The sequence below is a fragment of the Batrachochytrium dendrobatidis genome (assembly GCF_000203795.2).
Source record: "Batrachochytrium dendrobatidis JAM81 unplaced genomic scaffold BATDEscaffold_2, whole genome shotgun sequence".
Taxonomy (NCBI): Eukaryota; Fungi; Chytridiomycota; class Chytridiomycetes; order Rhizophydiales; genus Batrachochytrium; species Batrachochytrium dendrobatidis.
Genome location: NW_006281100.1, coordinates 975,103 through 1,002,032, shown reverse-complemented (window position 1 = coordinate 1,002,032; position 26,930 = coordinate 975,103). Strand labels below are relative to the sequence as shown.

General features: G+C 39.1%; 9 protein-coding genes across 9 annotated transcripts; 4 read left to right on the top strand and 5 right to left on the bottom strand.

Annotated features, from left to right (window-relative positions):
- Positions 1–565: 565 nt before the first annotated feature.
- BATDEDRAFT_86638 (uncharacterized protein) lies at positions 566–3,854 on the bottom strand (the record flags this gene model as incomplete). The annotated part of the gene is made up of 5 exons (XM_006676862.1): positions 566–2,780; positions 2,865–3,031; positions 3,422–3,484; positions 3,549–3,637; positions 3,710–3,854. 5 exons carry the CDS (start codon positions 3,852–3,854, stop codon positions 566–568), a joined length of 2,679 nt encoding a protein of 892 aa, XP_006676925.1.
- A 994-nt stretch (positions 3,855–4,848) lies between these two features.
- Positions 4,849–5,651, top strand: BATDEDRAFT_86439 (uncharacterized protein; the record flags this gene model as incomplete). Its single annotated transcript, XM_006676992.1, has 5 exons — positions 4,849–4,902; positions 5,040–5,111; positions 5,255–5,348; positions 5,430–5,455; positions 5,526–5,651. The coding sequence occupies 5 exons, from the start codon at positions 4,849–4,851 to the stop codon at positions 5,649–5,651; spliced, it is 372 nt and encodes a 123-aa protein (XP_006677055.1).
- Positions 5,652–6,605, top strand: BATDEDRAFT_86440 (uncharacterized protein; the record flags this gene model as incomplete). The annotated part of the gene is made up of 6 exons (XM_006676991.1): positions 5,652–5,657; positions 5,719–5,853; positions 5,930–6,004; positions 6,108–6,210; positions 6,304–6,365; positions 6,438–6,605. 6 exons carry the CDS (start codon positions 5,652–5,654, stop codon positions 6,603–6,605), a joined length of 549 nt encoding a protein of 182 aa, XP_006677054.1.
- A 1,873-nt stretch (positions 6,606–8,478) lies between these two features.
- BATDEDRAFT_86245 (uncharacterized protein) lies at positions 8,479–12,875 on the bottom strand (the record flags this gene model as incomplete). The annotated part of the gene is made up of 6 exons (XM_006676861.1): positions 8,479–8,852; positions 8,926–11,026; positions 11,133–12,280; positions 12,373–12,474; positions 12,568–12,592; positions 12,687–12,875. 6 exons carry the CDS (start codon positions 12,873–12,875, stop codon positions 8,518–8,520), a joined length of 3,900 nt encoding a protein of 1,299 aa, XP_006676924.1. The 3' UTR covers positions 8,479–8,517.
- A 579-nt stretch (positions 12,876–13,454) lies between these two features.
- On the bottom strand, positions 13,455–15,947 carry BATDEDRAFT_22936 (uncharacterized protein; the record flags this gene model as incomplete). The annotated part of the gene is made up of 11 exons (XM_006676606.1): positions 13,455–13,777; positions 13,871–14,096; positions 14,159–14,523; positions 14,583–14,710; positions 14,770–14,910; positions 14,967–14,998; positions 15,058–15,132; positions 15,214–15,286; positions 15,358–15,500; positions 15,556–15,755; positions 15,809–15,947. 11 exons carry the CDS (start codon positions 15,945–15,947, stop codon positions 13,455–13,457), a joined length of 1,845 nt encoding a protein of 614 aa, XP_006676669.1.
- Positions 15,948–18,412: 2,465 nt separating this feature from the next.
- BATDEDRAFT_36629 (uncharacterized protein) lies at positions 18,413–19,853 on the top strand. Its single transcript, XM_006676788.1, has one exon. It carries the CDS (start codon positions 18,475–18,477, stop codon positions 19,522–19,524), a length of 1,050 nt encoding a protein of 349 aa, XP_006676851.1. The 5' UTR covers positions 18,413–18,474; the 3' UTR covers positions 19,525–19,853.
- Positions 19,854–20,249: 396 nt separating this feature from the next.
- Positions 20,250–21,969, bottom strand: BATDEDRAFT_9466 (uncharacterized protein; the record flags this gene model as incomplete). The annotated part of the gene is made up of 3 exons (XM_006676451.1): positions 20,250–20,432; positions 20,494–21,571; positions 21,644–21,969. The coding sequence occupies 3 exons, from the start codon at positions 21,967–21,969 to the stop codon at positions 20,250–20,252; spliced, it is 1,587 nt and encodes a 528-aa protein (XP_006676514.1).
- Positions 21,970–23,124: 1,155 nt separating this feature from the next.
- BATDEDRAFT_22933 (uncharacterized protein) lies at positions 23,125–23,800 on the bottom strand (the record flags this gene model as incomplete). The annotated part of the gene is made up of 2 exons (XM_006676605.1): positions 23,125–23,650; positions 23,745–23,800. The coding sequence occupies 2 exons, from the start codon at positions 23,798–23,800 to the stop codon at positions 23,125–23,127; spliced, it is 582 nt and encodes a 193-aa protein (XP_006676668.1).
- Positions 23,801–24,347: 547 nt separating this feature from the next.
- Positions 24,348–26,680, top strand: BATDEDRAFT_86242 (uncharacterized protein; the record flags this gene model as incomplete). Its single annotated transcript, XM_006676990.1, has 8 exons — positions 24,348–24,485; positions 24,699–24,896; positions 25,017–25,078; positions 25,149–25,404; positions 25,493–25,728; positions 25,800–26,104; positions 26,174–26,367; positions 26,456–26,680. The coding sequence occupies 8 exons, from the start codon at positions 24,348–24,350 to the stop codon at positions 26,678–26,680; spliced, it is 1,614 nt and encodes a 537-aa protein (XP_006677053.1).
- Between the last annotated feature and the right edge of the window lie 250 nt (positions 26,681–26,930).

Here is a 26,930-nt window from a genome sequence, read left to right as displayed (position 1 = left end):
ACAACTTTGATTTGGACAATTACTGATCAATGGATTGGACAATGGACTAGCAATCAATCAACACATTGACAGATTTGTCATCCCAAATGGAAACAACGACAATCCAGTTGTAATCCATATTGAGCCTTGAATTCAAACAGTCGTGAATCAAATCATTAATAAACTACAAAAACAGTCCAATATGCCAACTCGCATTTATCCACAACTCGATACGTGATGTTCAAATGTCTAATATTCAGACTGTGCTGATTGCAATTGTGGTTGTAATTGTGGTTGTGTGTAAATATCAATCCAATACTCGATTCAATACTTGATTCAACTTGAGCATGCACAGTTTTGTAGTAATCCATTTGATCACATTGACAGAATCAAGCAATGATTTGATTCAACAACACCGAATGATGCATCCATATCACTTGTATCAATCAATTGTACACAATCAGTCAATATAATCAACAATCACTGTCATGATTGACATGATTGATTCAATTCATTCAATTTATTCGATCCATTCAATTGCATAGATCTGACTGGCATTGCAACTCATTGTTGTAAAATCACAACCTCACAATAAACCAAGATTATACACCCGCTCGTATATGTATTTGTTGTATGCCGTTGTGATTTGAATTCGGTCACTTGTCAATTCATCTCGATAGTGTTTGGCTTCAGCTGGTGATTGAACACCTTGAATATACTGCGTGATATCATTCCACAGTTCAGGCGGTATGGGTGCCTTGTCAAGACTCGAGTTGTACCATTGTGGTTGTTGTGGAGCCACATGCGCAGTCGAAACAATCCGACAGACTGGATTCACTACAAAAAATGTCAGAATCTTGCAGTGTCCTGGTTGAGTTGGATCTGCAAGTTCAAATGATTGTTCTTTGTGTTGATATCGATTGGGATAAACTGCACATCGACCATTTGGTAATTCAAGCAATCCTATATACTGATTGCGTCGTGATTCTTGATCAATACCATACACATCTTTCCAATACGTACCAGATGCTCTTTCATCAAACCGATCAACAGCCTCGCGGTAATCGAGTTTGGGTGTGGTGATATTTTCCACGTCGTAGTAATACAGTCCAGTTGCAACAATCGATTCGTTAATTGGACCTTCAATGTGCCAGTTTCCCTCGTCGTATTTAGGTTTGGATGGTGTCAGTTGAATGTTGGTGAGTTTGACAATGACTTGTAGATTACGACCACGCAGTGATACTGGCTTTGCTGATTCGTATTTGGATTCAAAATGTTCCGGAAGTGTTGGTACATACACGGGACGAATGACTCGAGTGTCTGGCTGCATATCATCATGATCTGACTGGCTTGGTGATTCATATCCATTTATGCCATTGTGAATATCAATATACTTGAACATTGGATGTATCGTTCTGAACAGACTTTCAAACATCGGGACAAAACATTTAAATATTTTGGCAATGCATTTGTACATGTCTCGATGCCATATCGGATTCAGATTGTTGATGTATGAGTTGATGGTCACACTGCCATCCTGTTCGACATGGAATTCACTCGGAAGCCATTGGAACTTGCATGATATAAACTTGGAATCGCCGTTAATGATGGGCGTATCTGAAACAAGTCGAGTCGATAACAATATATCGCATGGTACCATTGTGGTGTATTTGAGTCGTATACTCAGTGGTACAATCATCGTTTGTCCATATACAACACTGTACATTGATGCATCAATCAGATTGTGCACCATTTGACCAGTGTTGTGATTTGATCCATGTTCAATATCCGATACATTTGTCATCAATCGCGTGTATACATTGTCAGGTATGCCATTGTCCAGTATATACGTCAGTTCAACAGGTCCTGGTACAATTGTGCCAAATCCATCACTGCCATTACAAACAAGCTGTTTGGCAAAAACCCCGAGTTGTTCCAATGCAAGATTAAATGTTGATGGTGATATATTCCGATCGAGTGAGTCAGCCCTCCATTGCTCCACAATATGCTGGTTTGTGATATCGATCCACCACATGGGTTTGCAAAGTATAGATTGCAGATACTGGATATACCGCATTTCGACAAGTGTGCGTGCCTGTCCATGTGTATCTCCGGCCATTCCAGAACTCGTATCAATTTCGGCATTGTCGTCATATGACTGAATGTCCGAATTAGCAACGTGAACCCGATGCTGGAAACACGTTTCAATGATCTGGCCAGCAGCCCTTTTGTTTCTGTATTTAGCAGTATCCGATTTTACAATAGCCGTTAGATTTTCAAATATCCCGCCTTGATCCAACTCGGTACGTATTGAACTGTCGGAATGATTGTCGGCAAAATCAACAAGTGCTTTGATTAGTTTTACAATACCACCAGAATCACACAAACGTATATCTGTACGCGAAATAATAGTGTTGAGTTGCTTTACAATTCCATATTCTTGAAACACCTTGATCATCTCGTCCTTGTTTGTAGATTTCTGAATCATGTCGCTGACATTATTAAACAGACGCAAAGGATCATTCATATCGACATCACACATCAATATCGTCAATTGCTCAAAAACCAACGATCGTACAAGCGATACAGGAAAGTCGTGCATTTTGGATGCAGCTGATCCAGCCATTCTGATTATGCGTGTTTTTAGTTCCGAGTCGTTGCTGTATCTGATATACAAGTCGTCCAGTGTTTGAATCAAATCCAGTCCCATCAACTCGGCTGAAATCACTTCATAATCTGTAACATTGTAAAAACTCTGAATAGCAGCAATACTTTTATAAATCACTTCTTGATCGACACTCCTGTATTCATGTCATGTCAATCCAACCATGTCAAATTTACCAATTGTGATGACTGGACACACATTTATGCATAACACCACATACCTGAGCGTATTGACCAGTGCTGGAATGATGCCACATCCCGCTGCTTTTACTGGGTCATGAGGATAAATATTACAAAATATGATTTGAAAGTTTTCGATAAAACCAACAGCAACTAGACCATTGGATGATTCCAGTCGTGAGACAAGTATTGATACCACGATGCCAAACTAATGATATTGTTCAATGTCAAGTATACAATCAACAAGACTCGACACTATCCAAACTGATCCAATATTGTATTGTTGTAAACATACATTTTCATCGTCAATATCATGACAAACTTGCAAGAACAGGTTAATCGCCAATGTGAGCACTTGTTGATCAGACTCGTGAACAATAATCTCAACCATTGGCTTGATGTCAAGTTTACACTCCTCACTCCAGTGTCTATAACTGTAAAACTCTGTACATGTTTTTATCGCCTATATGCATATTGACACTAGATGAGTTGAATGACAATCATTTGATCAATATCAATCATGACTTGCCATCATTTTGACTTGACGGTTTGGTGATTGCATGAGTTGTGCAAGTTGGTTGCTTAGTCGTTGAGATACTTTGAACCGATCATAACTGTACATCATACTCAAAAACACTGCAGTAAATTCCATTACTTTGATCTGCACAACACATGTTGATTAGTTTAGTCATGAACAATCCATTATTGTTACAATATATGAATACCTGTAAACTGGGTCGATTATACTCCAAATACTTGGTTATGATATCTTGCAGTTCAATACTCTGTAAGCGAGGCGCTACATCTGTATAGCCTGCCATTTCAAACCAATGCAAAGTCAGCAATGATTTGAACTCATCGATAATCCAATGGCTATTAAACTTACTGTAGTCTTGTTCTTTCAACTCCAATAGCAATACAAGCAGTTTATCCCATATTTGTTCAGCCTTGTATAGTTGAGCATCCGTTGTTAACAGTTTCAAATCTTCCAGGTGTTGAATCAACTCTTTCATGTTATCATCCAACTTCATGTTTGATAAAATTAGTAAAGTTGAATTTTGATTTGACAATTTCATTCATGCGAATGTCCAACAATTGCCAACAATTGTTTATGTTTGGATTGTTGTCAAACACACAAACGAGTTGTTCCATTTTAGTATTGTTTTGATCAGTTTTTTGTAACAAAATTGGATTGTTATCAAACATGCATTTAGAAATACTGTAAATTAATATTCTGAATGTGATCGTTGTAGATTTGGTTCAATAAACAAGTTAGTTTACTACAACACATGGTAATGGATTACTAAACATCATCATAAATTAGATGGACTGGACTGAGATGAGATGAGATCAATGAAAATCGCATTACAAACAGTATGTGGTGATTAAACCATCGAATATTTCCAATACAAACTTGAATGAAAAGTCTTGCCACAATACTGATCAACTGTATTACTGTTTACACTGTGGTATTATTGATGTATTGGAATATTTGGTGTTCAGATACACAATGATAATGGTAGTACAACTCATGGCAGTTGTACAAACCAAATGTGACTAAAGCCAACAATAATGTCAGACAAGATTGGATAATGAATTAGCGTGTAAATTTCAGATACAATCGCAATCTAGTTCAACAACAATCATGACATCAGTAATGCAACTGCTGTTTGCATGTCAATCACTCAATGTTTGCTTGTAACGTTTGGTTTGTATAAAAAAGCGTCAATTCAAGTGACAGAATCCTCCATTGCTTATATTTCCTGTATTGCAGCGATAATCCGAGTTGTTGCCACGACGTGCAGTTTCTTTCGATTAAATATAAAACAGCGTTTCTCATTTGGTTTTATCAACACAATCTCCAGCGTTTCGCATATAATTTGTACGCCAACAATCGTACAATCTTACAGAGAATTCACAGTTTTTGATGTTGCGACAACAGCTTATTATCAAAATGGTTTCAAAACATGAAATTGACCTGAAATAGTTTTCCTTGTTTTCATCTTCGTTATTACCAGCTGTAATATGACGGATCGGGAAGTTGCTCATGAAGCGCTATTGGCTAGACATAGACAAGAGGTATAACTGATAACCATTTTACAGTCAACATGGATTCTATTCAACCCATCAAACGGATTGTGTTTGAATGCATCGATGCAATCCTTTTGTTTTTTCAACATGAATTAAAATAATAAACATACATGCACAATGGCTAGAACAAGGAACTCATTGCCAAAACCACTGCTTTAAAAAAGACAATTGCCAAAGGAGCATCAGGAAAGGCACAGGTACGACCCATACTACAAAACTACATGCTTAAACTTGTCACCAAGTCAAACAGATTCATGAGAGTTGAATTCATTCATACAGCATGCAAGATCATCCATTTATGCATCATATTCTGACATGAACATCATATTTGAGCTTACAGAAGAAACAGGTTCAGGATCAAATTGCTCAATTGCAGAATGAACAGGCTGAGCGTCATTCTCAAGAAATTGCTGCCGATACCGCCATTTTAGATGGTGACATTCAGTACTTGATTGCTTATAGATAGATGTGATGAGTATTGATGTCAGTCTGACAGTATTTATTGAACATGTTAGGTGATATTCAATGTGAATCTGAAAAGGTAGCAAACTACACTTGTTGATTGACTAGATTTGAATGCTTGTCAAGTGTTGATCTGGTTCATGTTTTAGGTAAATGTTGCCTTGATCAAAGACGCCATGGATGACATCACTCTTGATTCAAAAGATGAATCTGTTGCAAAGTTTAAAAAAGGCAGACAAGCCAAAAGAAAGGCAAGTAGTTATCGTATCCCATAAATGCAGGTATTACCATATGCAAGCAAGCATTTTAATGCTATTTTAAATTCAATTACATGACTCAAAGGAAAGAAAGGCTGCCAAATGGGAAGATATGCGATTAGAAGCTGAAGCTGAAGCAGCAAATGCGCCTAATTTTAGAGCGATCGAGCAAACTGCGATGGACCAAGTTATTTCAAAAATGGGTTTGACCATCAAACAAGTATTGTTATTTTCAAAGCATTATTTCATTTGGAAAAACTCTTTGATTTACATTGGCTATTGGTTCAATTATACAGATTGCGCCAGATGGACACTGTCTGTATAATGCAATTGCAGACCAACTTCTTTTGGTAGATTCACAGTCATCATGGGTAAATCTAGTTGACATTGCATATTGTATGGACACTATGGTCAATGATTACAATTTGTTTTAACCATTACCTCTGCAATCTTTAATGACTTTTATTTAACAAGAACTATCGGAATCTAAGAGAATTGGCATCCACTTACATGTTGAATCATCGTGATGAGTTTATCAATTTTCTAGCCACAGATGACGGAAACGTGTATACAAATGGTTGAGTTGCTATATATTCAAATTGTCAAACCGCCATTTAATTTGACTTACGGTTTCAAATGCCTTTGCTTTAATTTGAAAATATCACTATAGAAGAGTTTGATGAATACTGTCGTAAAATATGTGATGAAGCAGTATGGGGCGGACAACTGGAGGTAAACTTTGGAGTAATATGCTGGACTGTATTCTACAAGTACATGTGTATAACCAGTGCATACGTTTGTTAGATTCAAGCGCTTTCGCAAGCTCTGCAGCATCCAATCCATATTGTACAAAGTGGATCACCAACTCTAGAAATTGGTGAAAAAACAAAGAATACTAAACCATTGATCGTGTCGTATCATCGCAAGGCTTATGGACTTGGAGCACATTACAATTCTTTGGTGGAAATATAATAATTAAACACTGATCTGATCGTTTTTTATCTGCACTTGGTATATACTTGTTACCATGTTAATACCATATTGATTCAATGGTGGATGTGTAGCATGCTGGGTTCAATGTAATCATTTTCCTAATTTGCATGAAATTGTGTGAGTAATTGATATTGAATCAGATTGAACACTGATATTGCGTTGAAATGAGTTGGATATCAGCAAGATATTACTGCACTACTTGATAGGTTCAAATCAATTACCAAATCCAACACACCAGTGACAATTAATGCTAATTGTGTTGAAGCAGACACCTTGAATTTGTATTATCCAGATACGAGTCATGCAGCAACTGAATACACGCATATCTAGCAACATATCTGCCATTCAATAAGCCATTGCACATCAGATATTCCAATTGAATATACTTGATACGATTATAATTGCCAAGATTTCATGTTCAAATGAATGTGCTTTTTGAATCACTGGGTTGCTTTGACACGGACAAATTACAGATATTTACAATGCAATCATTAATTTGTTAGTTTAGTGATCGACTCGACTCACATTTACACAGTTTGTGATCACATTCGACTGTAATAGCCACAAATCTGCATTGCTGATTGATACGCATATATCGACATGTATCAGACTCGGACATGGTGTATATCAGTTGCATATACCAATCACTGATGCAATTGATGATGATCGACTAGTCAATCAATTGGATATCAACGGCAATGTCAATCCATTACCATATGAATACTTGCAGTTGTGACCTGTGTTCAGTCAATAATATTGTATGTCGTGACTCGATACAACATACAACATGATATGTTGGTCAATTGTATTGCAACACGGTCAATGGCATGCTGAATCTGACAAGTGGATGGTGATTGTTCCAGTCAACACATTGATTCGAGTATTGACATTCATGTGTGTGTCAACAAATGAATTGGATCGACTGCAATATTGTCATTGATCGCAGTCACTGTTGACCAATACATTGTAATACATTGACAGTCTCGACATCAACATTGCCATTCATGTCAAGTTGTGCGTAATGTGAGTCTCAGCAACCTGGAAAGTGTGACAGCATTTACCGAGATTTGATGTATTTCTTGGTTTATCGCATCATCAACTTGAACAGACACGGTTTTGATCCAAACAACCAGTTGGTCAGACACTAGACATGACTTTGGTTTACACATTGTAACAAATGGCTTACAGTGCAAATGCTAAAACATGACGGTTGTTTTTAGGCTGTTACATTTCTCAACTCTTTTATCTACTCTAGTTAAAGCATAATAGTTGCGACAACTCTTGGTTTGAGTAATATCTGTGATAGCATTCCAGTTTTTACTGTGAGAATATAAATCCCATTTTGGATACACTTGCAGCAACATTCATGTAAATGGCACACTAAATAGGGATACCAAAGCACAATAAACAGTGTCATGGCATGGTTGTTGTCAATGTATTGAACAATGTTGTGTCATAAACAGGTAGATAAAGCTCAATAGGATGACTATGTCAAGTGAGGATAATCTGTTTACAACTATAGTCTGTATTATGGTGGACGCTATGTTTGAAAGGATTGAGAATGTCGATCTGTAGCAAGTACAACAAATATCCAAGATTGTGCAGCCCAAAGCAAGATGCAAACCAACAATACAAATGGTTTATTGTAAATGCAACACATGGTTATGAATATATACAGATGGTGTAGTTGAGAAGACATGGGGATCTAGCTCAAATGGTAGAGCGCTCGCTTAGCATGCGAGAGGCACTGGGATCAATGCTCAGGTTCTCCACTTTTGCGTTTTTTATTTTTATACATCAACTCGTTTTTGATCCATCATCCTCAAAAAACACGATATATTTAAACCCCAAACTTTATTCAAAATCTAAAATGCATAATAGTTTGTAGAATTTACATGCGTACTTTGAATAGCAACACCATATATGCTATCAGTCGATACGCAACAGCCAACACACATCCAACAACAATATAAAGCACAAATTTGTTGCTTTCAAATGCCATAGTATCTGTACTTCCACTGAGAAGCTTTAAAACGTCAGACCCCGTGTGATACATGCATGTCCCAGTCAGAATTTCCTGTTGCGTGCAAGTGTAAATCACATTGGATTGAAATTCATTGATAGCCATCAATCGTGTAAGGTACGGGATGGGTGAGATGCGATTCAAGCGATCAAGAACCAGCGGCATATTGGATGAAAGCATACCCGACATAACAACAAACACACCTAATAGGATCAAAAAGTAGACGAGTATGAATTAATCGTGTTGTTGAATGCAAGAATTGAGTATTCAATATACCTAGAACGGAATTCGTCAACGACACGGAAAATCCAACATGATTGACAATAGAGCAGAAAGCAATCCCGATACTTTCGCCGATATTCACAAAACAAAATACTGATAATGCCATGCACATATAAGTCACCGGTGTTGTATTTAAACCAATAGCAAACATGATGAACAGCGAATACAGCAAAGCCGAAACGATTTCAATAGGGATTTCTATAAGGTTGTATGCAAAGAAAAAGGGACCAAGCGTGTATGCACCATCAGCGAATTCGTGATACAGGAGATCACGTTCAGGAGGGAAAACAGCAACGCAATTGAGAAGACCGACAAAAAGAACTGCAACTGTTTGTTGAAGGACACCTATACGGTTTTGAATACTGGTTTGGTTGTAAGACTGATTTGGGAGATAAATGGCTTGTATAATACCAAGAAATACGACTTGCATAATGCGAGCAATAACAAGAAGAGGTTGACGCTGGGTATTCACTATGCTGCGAATGGACAGCACATAAAATGCATTGAAGAAGGATGTTTTTTTTCGTGGCTTAATCTCCAAAGATCCATCTGCTTCTGCACTTTTTGAACCATTGACATCAGCTTTGGTGTCGTTTAGATCCAAAGTGGTGGAAAGTGTGCATGATTTCCAATAGTCAACGATATGATCCACTTGAACACGAGTCGTGGCTTCGGCTTTGGCATTTCTAAAATCTATCGAGCTTATATCCAAAATATAGTCTGCTGGATTGGTGAATGCAGGAAGTTCATGCCCCAAAGCAATAAAATGGGGCATAATCTGCAAAGCAGGACCAGAATAAGCTACGCGACCACCACGAGCCAAAAGTAAAATATGGTCAAACATGGAGAAAATATCGCTACGAGGTTGATGGATGGAGCAAACGATAGTACGGCCAGATTGAGCCAAATTTTTGAGAGTGAGCATGATATGATGGGCAGTGAATGCATCTAATCCACTTGTTGGCTCATCAATCACCAACACACTCGGATCTGTCAGCATTTGCACACCAATACTCAGACGACGTTTCTCACCACCAGATATACCCTTTCGAAACTCGCTGCCAACCACTGTATTTGCACAATGACGCAATCCCAAAACAGCCAAAATTTGCTCTGCTTGGTCTTGCTTCTGTTTCTTGGTCCACTCAGATGGCAGCCTCAACATAGCAGCATAATGCAATGTCTCGCGACAAGTCAGCGCAGGCAATAAATGAGAGTCACTTTGTGGAACAAATGAACACACAGAAGCAATGCGAGCCGGATTATTTTCTGGAATGTCATTAAACATAACAGTACCAGTCTGATCCAGTTTGGACATGGCATTGATTTTCAGTTTGCGTGCAGTAAGAACAGATAGTAGTGTTGATTTTCCTGTTCCGCTACCACCCATAATAATTGAAAGTGAGTTGGGAGGAAAGCTTGTTGTCACATTATCCAACAAGACCTTTTTAATAGTAGGCGTAGATGGCATTATTGATTTGATTGTCAGTTGCAGCGTCAAACTTTTAATCTTGACATGTATGCTGGAATGATGATTTTTGGAATTGCTGTGAGAATCAGAAATACCCAGTTCTGCATCCTCATCTTTAACAAGCATTTTAATGCTTGATTTTACGGTCCCTGCATGCTTGTTATGATTCACATTTAAAAATTGTAAAATAATAGTTGAAACCACCATGAAGATTACAAAAATAAGTAGCAGCGATATCAATGGGGTTTGATAATCATGCACATCAATCGCCATACTGCGAAGAATACTGTTGCCGCTACACGGAGCACCTGCATCTGCACATGCAAACGTGTTGTCTGAAAACTCGTTGGAGATCATTAGTCGATACTGGTAGGTGAGAAACGAAATTTTGCTAATCCATTTAATATATATTGGAATGGTTTCAAGCTGAACAAAAAACCCACTGGATGAGGAGTAGAATGTATACATGGCGCTTCCAATCAGTGATGCTGTGGCAAAATCTCGAGCAAGGGAAACGCAAAATTGCGAGTATCCAATAATAACCCAATGGCCCAGTAAATTTGCAGCAGCAAAATTAATAAAATGGAATGCAAGGTTATCTGTGCGTAGACCCATCATAAAATACTAAATATATCATTATATGCATTTAGATTGGTCAGCCAAGTCAAAATGATATGCTAAATTGAATATAAAACTTGTAAATCAAATCTAAACACCACAAAAAGCTTACTAGAATCACAGAGTAAATCAATGGAAAGATGATATTGAATGGAAGCTGGGACATAAACTGTCCAAATACATATGGAACAACGCCATACATGTGATCAGCACGCTCACGATCCATAACTTTTATGTCAGTTGTTAATTTGTAAATAACAAAAATTAGCATTAGATAGGTTTGAATGGAAGATGCAATATAGAGTGCACCGCGACGACTAAATACACCCGAAAGTGTATCCTGTAGCTGATAAAAAATAGCACCAAAAATTAAACCAACGGCAATGGTTTCAATGAGTGATCCCCATAAAGACAAATTGTCTCGAAGTAGATTGTTCCATGCACGACGAGTAAGAATAGCACATTGAGAGAGAGTGGAGGCACCCGAATGTCTGCTACTTGATATTGGCAAGCGTTTGGGCATGGATAGAGAGTCAGCAGTAGTGGTTTGTAACATTTCATTTGGAGTACTCTCGGTCAAAATGGATGCAGTTGAGTTGTCAAAAGGGTCAACCATCTCAACACGAGGCTTGTAAGCATAGTCGAGATGTTTATCAGATTTGACCAACTCGGCCCAAGTACTGGTCAAATGCTCAACAACCTTGAGTGTTCTAATCTCTTCCTGCTCACTACGAGTATTGATGCTACATATATCAATCAATGAATCGGCTGGATTCGTGTTTTCAGGAATAAAATGCCCAAGATCTGCAAAGTGTTGGATGAGTTTTGGACCATTTTTTCCAGCATAGATTGGCATTCCTTTAGCCAGTAAAATGACGGAATCAAATAGCTTAAAAATGTCACTTCGTGGTTGGTGGATTGAAATCAATACAGTGCGTCCGCGACGAGACAGGCTCACCAATGTTTCCATTAAATTCAAAGAAGTAAAAGAATCAAGACCGGTAGTAGGCTCGTCCATAAAAAGCACAGAAGGGTTAAGCAATAGCTCACAACCTACAGAGACTCGACGCTTTTCACCACCAGAAATGCCTTTTCGCCAATCATTACCAATAATCGTGTCTGCACATTCCTTGAGGCCCAGTTCAAGAATAACCTCTTCTACCAAATTGAGTTTTTCGTGGTGGGCAATAGTTTTGGAAAGTCGCAGTTCAGCACAATATCGCAAAGTCTCCCTGACAGTCAGATAAGGCATCAAATAGTCTATGTTTGAAAATGGAACCAGCAGAATGAGCAATCATGTATAACAAAGCCTTGAAAATTTGACTGCAGTGTGATGGAGCTTGGTATCTTACCATACTGTTGAACGTATCCTACCGATCCATTAGAATAAAAAGATTGTGGTGGCTGACCATCAAACGTGACACTGCCATCGACTTTTGCATTTTGAATCCGCCCTAGCCATTTAAACATGAACGATTAAAAGGCAACCCCAACATTGAGCAAGTATTGCCAGTTTAAAGAGAATGGTGTATAGCGCAGGGACTCACCAGCAAGCATATGCAACAAAGTAGTCTGCATGGAAAGGCATGAATTAATCAATGATACATCAGAATTAGCATCATGGGAATGTTGTGCCCAGTTGAATTATAACCAAGACAAACAACACCTTTCCAGATCCAGAAGCACCCATGATGGCAATAACTTGGCCTGGGGCAGCATTAAACGAAACATTTGATAATGCGCGAAATGCAGCGGATTGACCAGTAAACAAGTTCCACCAGGAGAAAGACTCGATCGAGACACCAACGTTTTCAGCAGCGACCGTGAGAGGGAGAATAGGTCTGAATTTATCCATTGAATGGCTGAACTGAGTAGTATAAACTCAAAGTAGCAAGGAAAAATCCAATTTAAATCTTCAAGATTGAGCCAAGCGCCAATTGCAAGTGTTTTGATGACACGATGAAATACGGCAGGAAATTATTTGACAAGGCACTGCAGCTCAATGGAAAAAGACCAAATACCGCAACTACAGTTGTATTCATGTAACACTTGCAGATTGCCTGTTTTTGAAATGCAATAAGTTGGATATTCCTTGTATTTTCCTAATACAATCGACTGCTTCTTCAATATACATTCAGTATCTGGAATCGCACACCATACAAACCATTTTTTATTATACTTGAATGATTTTCTGAATCGTTTAAAAATGAACAGTATAAAGCTCCATCTCGCGACATTGCTGTTTGTTCAATGGTTGGCAAACCATGTGTAGCTCCAAACATTCGTTTAGAAAACACATATTGTTCAGTAGATTTGGTAAATCACCATTTCGTGGGATTGGCTGTTTATTATGCACTGACTCCTATTTAGTGTTGCATTTCACATGAATACGACTGTAGTATTGATATACGGCATTGGGAAAGCAGAAATTTAATTATTCCTGCATCATAGATTCCCTCGAATCCAATATTCGCTTGAATGCTGCTATACCCAACATAATATTCAATGACTGTCCGACTGCCTCTTTGATTTCAACATGTTCGCTATTACTTAGGTTCAACGAAACCCATTCAACTGCTTCTGACATTCCATTTTCAGATTGTGATGCGCAGAGGCATTCGACATCTACGTGTGCATTTTGCGTATCCACTTTAGTATGCATTTGAAATGCATAAGGCGCAATGGAATACATAAATGAAATGCCAATCGATACGGGCGGGCACCAATACACCACGTCGAATGTATATTGTCGATGGTCTAGCAATGCATATAGTTCAAACCCAGTCATCAAAGTTGTGAGTTGGTGTCAAAATAAATCTACTCTCGACTCGAAACAGTTGATTAATTTACCTGTGGGTAATGGGGTAAACATACTGCAGTACAAGTGCTGAAAAACAATGTGCTGACGCAAAATAGAGTAAATTCTAGATAGCTGGACTGGTGATGTGAATGGAATACGAGATGCAATCAAGGCAGGTGTTTTCAAAATCGATTCTGGAAATGCAAATACTGAAGATTGATCCTGTTGAATTTTACTCTTGATTGATATTGATTGCTGTAAAGGTGTGTATTGTTTCTTCAAATATTATTGTATTGTTAATATTAAACATTATATTTGAAAACACAAACTAAACTCACCATCAAATCAGTATACGATTCAAAAATATTGTCAGATCCATCCATTCCGTCATTGTTAATACGCATCAACTCTTTTGCAGCTTCAAGAGTAACCACAATTGGAGGAGCTAGTTGCAGCACAAACGATGCATTGGCAGTACAAGCATTTGCATGTGTAGGATCAAGAAACCTCAACAGATTTCCGCCTAAACTCATTGATGTGGGTAAAGACGATCCCAGTATATCTACATCGGCTTGAGTGGATGGTGTAATGAGATACTGTGTGCATGATTGTGCAAGGAAAACTGTCTCAGTGCTGTGCTCCATCGACACAAATGCCTTGTAAATGCATTTGGATTCAGTTTCCTTGGATACAGTAATTGGATCTACTCAAAAAAAGTTAAGAGTAGCGTCTACAATGATTATCTAAACAATGCTAAATTACCTTGCAAGATATCTGTACGCGAAGGATGACACCAGTAGAGAATGGAAGGACCCCACTGCTCTTGATGGAAACGAGGCACGCCATGGCCACTAACCATAACGGTCCCGACAGTCTGTTCAGGCATGCTCCTAAATGTGTAAACACAATCAATGCCAAGTATGTTTGGGGTTTAAAAACAAAAACCTACATCTCCAATGCAAAGATATCTGACAAGTCCTTCTCAATCCAGCTAATACATTGAAATAGATCAACCTGACCGGGTATTGATGTGGTATCTAGAAAGGAAAGTAGCGCAAGTGTCTGCTTAAAATCGTTCAATTTACGCAGTCTAAGTTGACGGTTTAGTAAGTCAAAGGTTATGAACAACACAAAGGTGTGGTTTACCTCAATTGATCCAAAATCAAAGATTCGGCTTGCTATAAAGTTTAAAACTGGAATTAATACAGAACAGTGACTATAAACTCAAACGACTTACGCTATTAGTTAAATTCACGCTAGAAGCAATAGACAAGTTGACTTTGGAAACATGCGAGTCGTTTCCAAACTCAATCTATAAAGCAGATAAAAAGTCAGACTATAGAATAAAGACGACTTGAGATCAGATTATAAAGAATGTACTTGCATCAATAACAAAGATTGTTCCACAAAGAGTGACGGTGGCAGGAGTAGTATTATTAAGAGGTTCGGTAGCATAAAACTGGATCCTATAAATTCAATTAAAAAGTCAATGGCATGATTCAAACCAACGATGTATTTTGACATTTATTGAATATACCCAAGATCCAGCGTAGTGAGTTCAATAGATCTTTCAAGAATGCATCTGGTGTTTTCAGGAGTGATATGATCAGCAGCCGAACGAACACAAGCACCGACAATACGATGAATGGGAGTCAATGAATCTAAAACAAAACTCCGGTTCTAATGATAAAGTTAATTGACTATATAAACAAAAGAACTGAAGTGGCAAAAATACCTCGACGGTCGCAGCAGAAAAGATGGGAGGATCCAACAACGACAGATCCGACTGTAGAGTTTGTAACGCAAGATGCAGTTTGGAAGTAATGCTTTCAAGAGTAGTGACAAGAGCATGTTTGAGAGCAATAGGATTGACAGAGAGCGGAGTCAACGGACGACTGCAGTGAGGAGTTGAATCGGAAACAGATAAACCACATACTAACAGAACAGTAAGAAACAGCTGTAAAATCCAACACAGGAGCAGCACTTACAGGGCTCAATGGAGCGTAAAAGTTGTAGATTGCAGACAGTGGTTCCAGTAGACAGAAACGGACGGATGAGATGAACAGGGCGATCCGATAGAGATTCAGACAGCAGAGCTTCTAGAGCATCCAAAGCCTCTAAAGCCATGCGTGAATAGCAGATAAAGTTCTGAAACACTGCTTTTAGACGTGAACTTTGCAGTTAGCGACCATGGAAATGAGAATGTCAAAAACATGTTTTTGGTTTTATAGAACACTCTACTTTTATCATGTTTAGTAGACACTCCAATAGCATCAAGTAGGTTGCTATTACAGCATTTCAAAAGCAAGAGCCTTTTGTAAAATTGCACGATTGTTTTAGCGTACACCAAATGAAACGCTGAAACTCGTGTCAGAACAAGAATGACGTCCTATATTGAACCGAGAGAAACTAGATTGTAGTAGTAAACTGGTTGTATCAACAAGTTAAGATTGTAGTAAACTGGTTGTATCAACTCGAATTATTATAGTAAAAAGACACGATTTGTATTCTTATTCAAATCAACAATTACCGATATTTACGAAACATCATTGTTAATCAAAAGCCAAATCCGATCACAAAAGTGGTTGAATTTCATGCAAGTACCACCCAAATGCTGGATGGCCGCTTGCAATTTCCCAATTTTCATTTTCCGATTTTTTCTCTCCGTTATCATCCCTTTTGTCGCTAACTGTATTGGATTGACTAGACACTTCTCTACTTACTATCATTGCAGACATTGTTATCATCAGTCTGACACTGGAATGACTTCTACTACTCTGTCGTCAGACATGAATGATCCTTCCGTCACTACAGCTCTTTCTATGGATTGGCCAATACAACAGCCGTTTCAACTGCATAACTTGCAGCACCTATCTGCTCTGTCTGCCGACCACCCTCCACTGGAACTCACTTCTCCATTTGGTTCACTACCTTCAGAACCTGCAGTCATGAGAAGTTCTCATAGTAAACACCGTAGACTGTCTTCCCTCACTGGAATTCCTGAAAAACCCCTAATGGGGTCGAGTAATCCCAATGTACTCGGCATGACTACTAGCTCTAGCCATAGTGGTAATCCTACAGGTCATCGTAAGGCTTTGTCTGTGTCTGGCATGCTGCATTCAAATGCTTCTCGTGCTCAACTGCACTCGCTGGGTCATTATTCTTTACTTCACAAGAATGGATCGCTTCAACACAGCTCATCAAGTGATAGATTACAAGGCCCTTCTATGCAGCAGGGCTCAGCTAGTGTAAATCCTCTCTCTCCTGCCAGTATCTCTCATTCCTCTAATGCTTCTGCTTTATTGCATTGCCATTTAAATCCAGTATCACATAGTTTGAGTCAGCAACATAGCCTCCAAGGTTCTAGCTCCGCTGCAAACCAAACGTCTGTCATGGTACAAGCTGCTCTTGCTCAACGAAGAGGCTCTTCAAATAATCAATCTCATCAGCAACAGTTGAATCAGCAGTTGGGTGCTTTAAATCAGCAGCAGGCGTTAGGCTTGCATGGTTCTGCATCCTACACAATTCCTCACTCCTTGCAAATGATACTGTCTGATTCCAATAATGCTACTCAGCTACAGCATCAATTTGCATTAACTTCGGCTGCATTGAGTCAGGCTCGTTTGGTAGAAAGTGCCAATGCTTCTGGTCATCGTCGTATTCGATCAATGAGCCATTTCGATCCATTAACTATGCAGCAGCAGTTTCAGAAATATCAACAGCAGCAGATGCAGGTTCTATCCGGAACTGCTGAATCACTTGCAAATGCGACTACAAATAACAATCTTATCACACCGGCTACTGCTGCTGATACTTCCTTGGTAGCTTCCGCTGGTTCGGTACTATTTCAACCTGTTGATTTTTCATCACAGACTTATGGTCAGCTATCCAATCATGGACTGGGATCGGCTCACTCTGATGATATTATCAGTAAGTTGTATCAAGTAAACGATCCACTCATGCATTTGAATTCAATTGAATCTCCATACTAACTTATTGTCTAACTTGTAATTCAATATCAACCTGGATACTATGATTAGATCCAATGATACTTGATTCTTGCAGAAAATCTGCACTATCCATTTCTACACAAGGCGATTCCATACATATTGACTCGACTCCTGAAACACCTGCCATGAAAACCCCAAATGGCATAAAACCGCTTTCTCTTGCCGAAGTTGCTCTTTTGGACAACTTTGTTACTATGCAAATTGAGCAGCAAGATTCTGCCTCGGGCATGTCAAACACTATTTCATCTGGTGCTGCTGCCAGATCCACTACAACACACGGCATAGATTTGAATCCAGCTGGCGCTCTCCCTACTTTTAGTGGTCATATTGCAGACAGTGAAATGGCTCGACAGTTTATGCGTAGTCAATCGAATGATTTAAACAGTGTGTTGATGGACAAGAACCAGACTTCTACTTTGCTTGGCAACATGAACTCGGGAAATAGCATGAATTCGGGAAATAACATGAGCTCGGGAAATAGCATCAACCCAGGAAATAGCATCAACCCAGGAGATAACATCAACCATGAATCCGATCTCCACTCATCTACAGAGTTTATTTCTAAAGAACTAAATAGCGTTTCATTAGAGGAAGTAGATGGTGAAGAAGACGATGTTTGCAAATGCAAATGGGATACATGTGAAATGGAATTCGATACTGCTTCTGAATTGGTTGCTCATGTCAATGACCACATGGGCAGTGGTAAAGCTTCTTATATTTGCCAATGGCGTAACTGCACTCGTTTACAAAAACCATTCACCAAACGACACAAGGTTCAAAATCATGTTCGCATCCACACCAAAGAGCGACCATATATTTGCACGATGGAGGACTGTGGCAAGACATTTTCTAGACTGGATGGTTTAAACACTCATATTCGGACCCATTCAAGTGTTAAACCGTATATATGTGAGACACCTGGCTGTGGAAAAGCGTACTTTCATTCGCGATCCTTGCGCAAACACGAGCGTATTCATATGGAATTGGATGAGACACCGCTTACTGATGCAGTGTCTCAGAAACAACACATGACACAGAATGATCCATACCAACACATGCATCATGCTCAGTATCCATTTGTTGCAACAATGAACATGTCTCACTCTGGAACCACCAGTCCTAAAAGCATGGCTCACATCTCGCATCCCACCAAACCTACTGGAACCCTCAATACGAATGGCTCCATGCAGTATCAGCAAGGGCAATCCATGCTTCCCAATTATAGTGTCGAAGGGGTTTCTAGTGGTGCCAACTCTACTCTGTCTTCCATCAATGCTAATGCTTCCGGGAACATGTCAGATATATCTAGACAGTACCAGATTCAGCACGATCCCATGCAGTCGAAACAGTTTGATCTTATGTCTCAGCAATCTGGCTCAACCATCTCGCTTCCCGATTATACTCAGGGGATGTACCAAGCCATCCAGTCGCAGCCCTACCGTCAGTCCTATCAGCAGCATCAGCAGATGCTACTGCAACATCAGCAACTGCAGCAGTTGCAGCAGCTTCAACAACAATCCTTCAATTCTCAGTCGTTTCCTCAACTATCAATGCAAAACCCTTCTGAAGCTTACAAAATAGATTTGATTTCTCAGGGCTCTGTATCGGGTGTGGAACAGACCAAGGATTATGCCAGCAATGGATCTGCTTTGCTCTACACACCATGGGTGGTTACACCATCAACCGATTTGTGATATCTGTTTAAAGTGTCATGTATGCTATATTACCATTGATTTTTAGTTCTGATTGTCCTACTTTTCCATTATACCTATTTTGTCCTGTTTCAACTTTCAATCCTGGCCTGGTGCCATTGATATGCCTTACTACTTTACTCACTCTACGTTGAGCTTTTTTGGTATATGCGGCTTAAATATGTGGAATGATTGAGGAACGCCTGGTGCGTTGTTTCGTTTTATCCCGCCTGCTTATGCATTCAATCAGATGAGTACTGCATGGGTAAAGTGGTGAAAGTGTAGCAGGCTCCAAAATACATTCTCAAAGGAAAATAAACTTTTAGTTTTATGTATATTGTAAAGTTTAAAATGGTATCTACACCCATGTTGCATTACATGAATACATTCAAATGTAATTCGTTTGGTCTGTTTAGATAAGGAGTTGTTTACGCCGTATTTGCGTCAAATGGAACACCAACTCAGCACATACATCACTGGTTCAATGCATCCCACTTTTGTTGTCTCTAATTCTACAAAGCACTGAACCCCAATATTTGATTTTAAATTGGTCATACAATGCATAGTATGCTAGTTGAAAAGGTAGTCCATTGTATTAAAAAAGTACATTGAGTATTCAACTCCTATTTATTCCAAAACAGAAAGAAACAATCGCTGCAAGATAGGTACAAAAGAGTGTTCCATTTTACACAAACATGGCTGTAAATAGCATACTGTCAACCCTTTCATCAATACCCTGCAGCTATACCACCTTTGCGGAAATCAGACGAGGCTTGTAAGACGCCATTGGGTAGTCGTTTAATGGCTTGAACACCTGTACGGTGTTCGTTTTGAGCAAACCATGTTATAACATGTCCCTTAGATGTTAGACTTTTGGCTGTATCACGATTAAAAGCATATTCAAGCACCGCCTAAAAACAATTAAATTTAGTACAGGATCAAATCTTGATTGAATAAAGCTCAGATACTTACTCTGTTGGGTAGAAGCTGATGATGAGCTCTAGGCATATGAACAGCTTCTGCTGGGTTCATTCCCCATTCCAACATGCCTACTAGCACTTGAAGCGTAGATGTAATAATCATACTTCCTCCACTAGCTCCTGCGACAGCTTCAACTTTTCCATTCGATTCAATAATGGTCGGCACACTGCTAGAAAGGGGTCGCTTTCTTGGATGAATATAGTTGTATGGAGAGGAAGCCAAATTAAATGCGTTGGACGTGCCTGGAATAGAAAAGTCATCCATTTGATCGTTAAGAATGATGCCTGTATTAGAGTCCATGATCTTTGATCCAAAAAGAAGATTGACAGTCGAAGTAAGTGAAACAGCTTCTCCCTCGGCATTAAGAACAGATAAATGCATGGTACCGTGATCGGTCAAGACATCATATGCTGCTTCATAATGGTCTGGCTCAAATGTGCGACCTGGATTGATACCCTGACGGATACGATTGGCAGTAGACTTGAGAATATTGGTTCGTGCAATTCTGCTAATATTACGATAAATGGGATCAATTGGGTCACCATAGTAGGAGCGCTGTGCGTATCCATACTTGAAGGCTTCCATCATGGTGTGATAGTTGCGGGGCGATGCAGAAGAAAAATCGTAGCCTTCAAGAATATTAAGAATTGAAAGCATAACAGGACCAGAGGTTGGCGGTGGAGTAGTAATAACACGACGACCACGGAATGTTCCCTCGAGGGCCCGAGATTGGACAGGTCTATAAGCAGCCATATCGTTCAATGTAATAATTCCACCATTACGCTGAACAGTTGCAACAAGCGACGTAGCAATCCATCCACGATAAAAAGAATTAATACCATCTTGAGCAATGGTTTCAAGCGTACGAGCAAGCGTTGGACGATATAGAACTTCATTGACACGCAAGATGCGACCTCTTGGCGCAAATTCTCTGCGAAAGGGAGGGCTGTTCATGATCATGGCTTCTCCAATCTTTATACGCTGAGCTAAATCTGTGTTGATCAGAAACCCATGCTTGGCAAGATCAATCGATGGCTGGACTAATCTAGCCCAAGGAAGTTTTCCGTATCTTGAAAATCAAATGAGTTGATGAAAATCAGTTACTTGTACATTCATGCCAAAAATACAGCCAATTCCTTACTTTTGATGAGCAGTCCAGTAGCCATACAACTCTCCTGGAACACCAACAGCAAGTCCACCAGTTCGAGCCTTGGATGGATCACTCTTAAACATGTCCTTGGACGATCTTGCAGGTGCTTCTTCTCTGAAATCAATATATTCAGCAGCACCATTTTTGCTCCGGATAACCATAAAACCACCACCACCAATACCACTACTGTACATATTCGTAACACCAATACATAGACCAGCAGCAACAGCAGCATCGACAGCAGATCCACCCTCTTTTAGTACTTGGACACCAACCTCGGAACAGATTGGATGCTCAGTTGCAACGACGCCGTTCATGGCAGATACAAGTCCATTCTTCCTTCCTAATTATTGCAGACCACTCAAGTCAGGCTCTGTTCATGACATGCATACCGCAATGCTTATGAACACGGATAAATTGCATCAACTTACCAGCTTCAAGAAGGGTATCCGAGTTTTGGAAAAACATTAGCACTATTTCATGGTTTGGAAATATGTAAAATGGTTAGATACTGTGTAGGCCAGCCTTTCAAAATAACGCAAATGCTTTCTGCCATTCGTATGTTAAAACTATTGGCATGAATGCCCTCATCAATGATAAGCAAACCACTCCCAATAGACACATGCTTAATGATATATCGAGTCCTAAACTTACTGTTTGCCAGAGCAGTAGTAGCCAAGAGCGAAATCAGAATACCAATCATTAGGCGGCCGCAATATGGCTTGGTAGTAGAACGATGGACAGTGACATGACTAGATACATTCTCTGAATCGGGAAGTGACTGATAGTCCGATTGATTCAACATGGTTATCAACAATAATAATCACAAAATCAATGTTATGGTTAGTGACAATGGGGTAAAAATTTGAAACCATTTTATAGCCGTGTTCACGTAAACTATTTTGCTTTGGAATAAGCAATTATTAAAATATTCGTTGTTATTGGAAATAGATTACTTTTATTGAAACTCTATTCTAATATCAGATACGTTTGCGTTCTAGTCCAACATATCAGGAACTCAATAGTTGTTTCCGCGCCGGTCATACAATGTTTGAAGGAGAGGAAAGTTGGTTGAAAAGATACCAAGGGTGTGGAACAGAAATGTAAACATTCGCTCTATATTTTTGTACAAGAGCGAGCACAAAGACCTCAAACAAGCTGCTGTTGAACATTCAAAATCATATTCATTTGTAAAATTGCATGATTGTTTCAGGCCAGCGTAGACTCGAGACTAAATATCAAACTCTGCAAGCAGTCGTTATACCAAGTGAGTGATATCCTATACCGAATCGAAAAAAGCAGGCGTATCAACATATCGGATTGTTGTGATACAGGAGAAATAAGTCATATATGTTCCTGTCATTCAAATCGATAGTCTATCAATGTTTACGAAACAGCATCACCAAAGCAACCATGCTATGCGATCTTTTGCAATTACCTAAAAGACTCGTTAATTTATATAAACTCGGATTTTATTCAGTATCATCAAACGACAATAGCGATTTAGATTGACTCTTGGATTTGGACACTCGATCTTTACTGCTCACCAATCCCTTCAGTGTCTGCTTCTTCTGTTTATTTCCGAGTACTGCTAATGTGCTATTGGGATGTGTCGAGCCATTTACCAATTGACTTCGTTTGGGCTTTCGGTATCTGACTTTGCCTTCATCCTCATGCATGTCATCCGTTGTATTTTGCATCACTCTCGACTGATCAGCACCAAAAAATTGGTCTACTTCAAGTGCTGTAACTCCTTTTCCAACAACTATCTGTGGTTGTTCATCTTCGTTACGCTTACCCAATATATGGGCTGCTTTTTTGGAATCGGTACTTGACTCGGCTTCCTCTTTCAGCCATTGTTTTTCTTCTGCTTCCATGGCTCGCTGTGCAACCTCTGCCGATGTTCCTGTGCCATAATCTGTCTTTTGAGCTACTCCACCATTCTGTAGTATTTTGAGAAAGTTGGGTGTACCTTGTGCCTCAAACTCCAGGTTCCGTCTTGCAGTAAAAACCGTCGGTTGGAGTTAGCATTATTGTATTTGACTTTAAAGGTCCAACCCATGAGAAGCAATCCACTGTCAAGTGGGATTACCTGAACTTGTAGCTACTAGGCTTTCCATCAGTCTTACTGGTTCCATTACTGGCCATAGTTGCATGGATTGATAGTAAGCTAGCTTTTGTCAGATTCAAGAAAAATCGTTGAAATCTACCCAAGAATCCTGTGATATTTTCCAACCACTAGTCAACAAGACCTAGACCAACTGTTTCACGTAAAACGAACCATTAACAAGAGTACAAACATGAGATGTTAGGATGCAAAGTAGAGTTTGAGAATTGTCGATCCAATGTCTAGTTTAAACTTGTCGATCGTGCAATACCTGCCAAAAGAGACCCATTCAAAACTATAATTGGGTTCTGTGTGTATCAAATATCTAAACACTACTTGTTTTAAAGAAAAGGACTTACTGTGGATAGCATTCCACTGAATACGGCTGTAAATTGGATTTACACCAACAATATTGTTTCTACTGTTAATTGCAGCCATTTGTCCAATCTTCACTTTTGACCCAATTTGTATTTGGCCAAAAAATTTCAACCCAAATTGAAAAAGAAAATAAAAAAATACCTTTCAACTGTTGAACGAATTGACCACGTAGATACAGATTTATCAAATAACTGCATACATATATTAATCATGGCTGACAAATCAGTCAAGAATGAGCAAGGTACTACGCCAGCATTGGAAAAACAAAAGGCTGCGTTGATTCAAAAGAAACTGGATAACAAAGCAGCTGCCAAATACATAAGAAGCAAAGGACTGATTCCCATCAAGGTAATCCTATCATGTAATATTGCATTGATTACACTATACATTCAGTGTCTTGTTTCAAACCACTTTTATATTGCTTGTTCATGTATGCTTGAAAAAGGATCATTGATTATAAACCCATTATAGTTTGGCTGTATTTCAAATAACGCAATGCATTTGAAAATCATTCATGGATTATTACATGTTCAATACTCATTTTTGTTTTTGTTTTGGTAGAGCATTCAAGATAGAAAACTTCGAGGAAAATTAAGACAAGCAACCAAAAGATTCAGCGATGCTGCTCATCAAGCTGCACAATCGGAGCTTTTGCTTACAGAGGATAGCGGCTATCTTGAACCTGAAGGCATGGAACGCACATGGAAGTTTCGTCAATCTGAGCTCAAAAAGCATGTGGACGTAAATACCTCTCGTAAAGTGAGTAGTTATCTGATTGCATGCTACATGCAATAATATGCTTGATTTATAAACCGATGCAATGGTTTGGATAGCTGATTCAAGTGTATTTCTGGTGATATAATGTTGTCAATGGTTTAGATGTTTGAGTTGAATTTACCCACTTTTGGACCATACATGGTAGATTACACTGCAAACGGCAGGTGCGTTATTTCATTGTTTATATGGATCTATTACGCTGATTCAACAACGTTGTACTGATTTTTTCAATAGGCATTTACTTATTGGTGGTCGTAAAGGCCATGTGGCTAGCTTTGACTGGCAGACAGGAAAACTTTCTAGCGAGATTCAGCTTCGCGAAACTGTAAAAGACGTAAAGTGGCTTCACAATGAAACCATGTATGCCGTAGCCCAAAAAAAGTATACATACATTTATGACAAAACGGGTATGGAGTTGCATTGTTTGCGTGATCATATCGAAGCCAATGTGCTCGAGTTTTTGCCCTACCATTTTCTACTGGCATCGGTGGTAAGTAGATTTTATTTTCTGAAACGATCAAGTTTGTATTGAGTCGCAATCATTAAATCATCTACTCATGCAATCATATTGATATTAGGGAAATGCTGGGTTTCTCAAGTACCAAGACACGTCCACTGGACAATTGGTTGCTGAGCATCGTACCAAACTTGGAGGATGTGCTACAATGGTACAGAACCCATATAACGCGATCCTTCATTTGGGTCATGCAAATGGCACTGTAACAATGTGGTCACCCACAATGTCTTCTCCTTTGGTAAAAATGTTATGCCACAATGGCCCTGTCTCTGCAATGGCGATTGACAAGAGTGGGACGTATGTATCGAGTAGAATTCTTGCACTACTGCATAAACTAGTCAAAACTGAACTCATCTTATAAAATACAGGTATATGGCGACTTCAGGTTTGGATGGACAAATGAAGGTATGGGATGTTCGTACATATAAAACACTTCAAGAATACTACACACCTAGGCCAGCTTCAAGCATGACCATTTCGCACAAGGGACTTTTGGCCGTGGCATTTGGACCCCACTTGTCTGTATGGAAAGATGCATTTAAAACAAAGCAAAAAGAACCATACATGACTCATTTAGTTGCCGGATCTACTATTCATGACATTCACTTTTGTCCTTATGAGGACGTGTTGGGATGTGGCCATTCTACAGGGTTTTCCAGTTTGGTTGTTCCAGGTAATATTGCTTATTTGAATAGTTGCTATCAATGTATATATCCGAGTTTTAATTTCAAAACTGTGTTAGGTTCTGGTGAGCCCAACTTTGATACATTCGAGGCCAACCCGTACCAAACACGTAAACAGCGTCAGGAATCAGAAGTCCATAGTCTGATTGACAAGATTCAACCCGATATGATCACCTTGGACCCAACCATTATTGGAAGAGTAGACAAGGCACAACAACAAGCGATTGAAGAAGAACGTAGACTCGAGTGGGAGGTAAGTTTGTCAAATTTGATCTGCATTCCATTTTCTAACTGCTGGCTGTTACTTACCATTTCGTTGGGGGTTGTTTTTTCAATAATAGGCCAACCATCCTACAGAGAAATTCGTGCCTGTGCATCGTGCAAAAGGAAAATCATCATCCATGCGGAGGTATCTGCGCAAAAATTTCAATACTACAGATACAAAGCGCGAGGTTCTGCGTCAACAGTTAGCCAAGGATCAAAAGGATCTCATAAAGAAGCGACGTGAAAAAGAAGAGGCACAAGACAGGCCCAAAACTGCATTGGATCGGTTTGAAAAAAATTAAATGTTTAGATACTGTTGATCTTTCAAATTGAGTGTAGTCTAGTGCCAGATGAGTTGGATGTCTTTTAGTAAAACTGTTTAAATTAGTATTGAAACTGCAACGACAGCAGTAAACATTGATACGTCGTGTATGTCCAACAATGGATTGAATGTGACATGAAACCTCGATAATATAACATGCAAAACATTGCTAGACATACAAGGATATTCACCCAACGATTTTAAACTACACTTGCTCAAAACTGTAGATT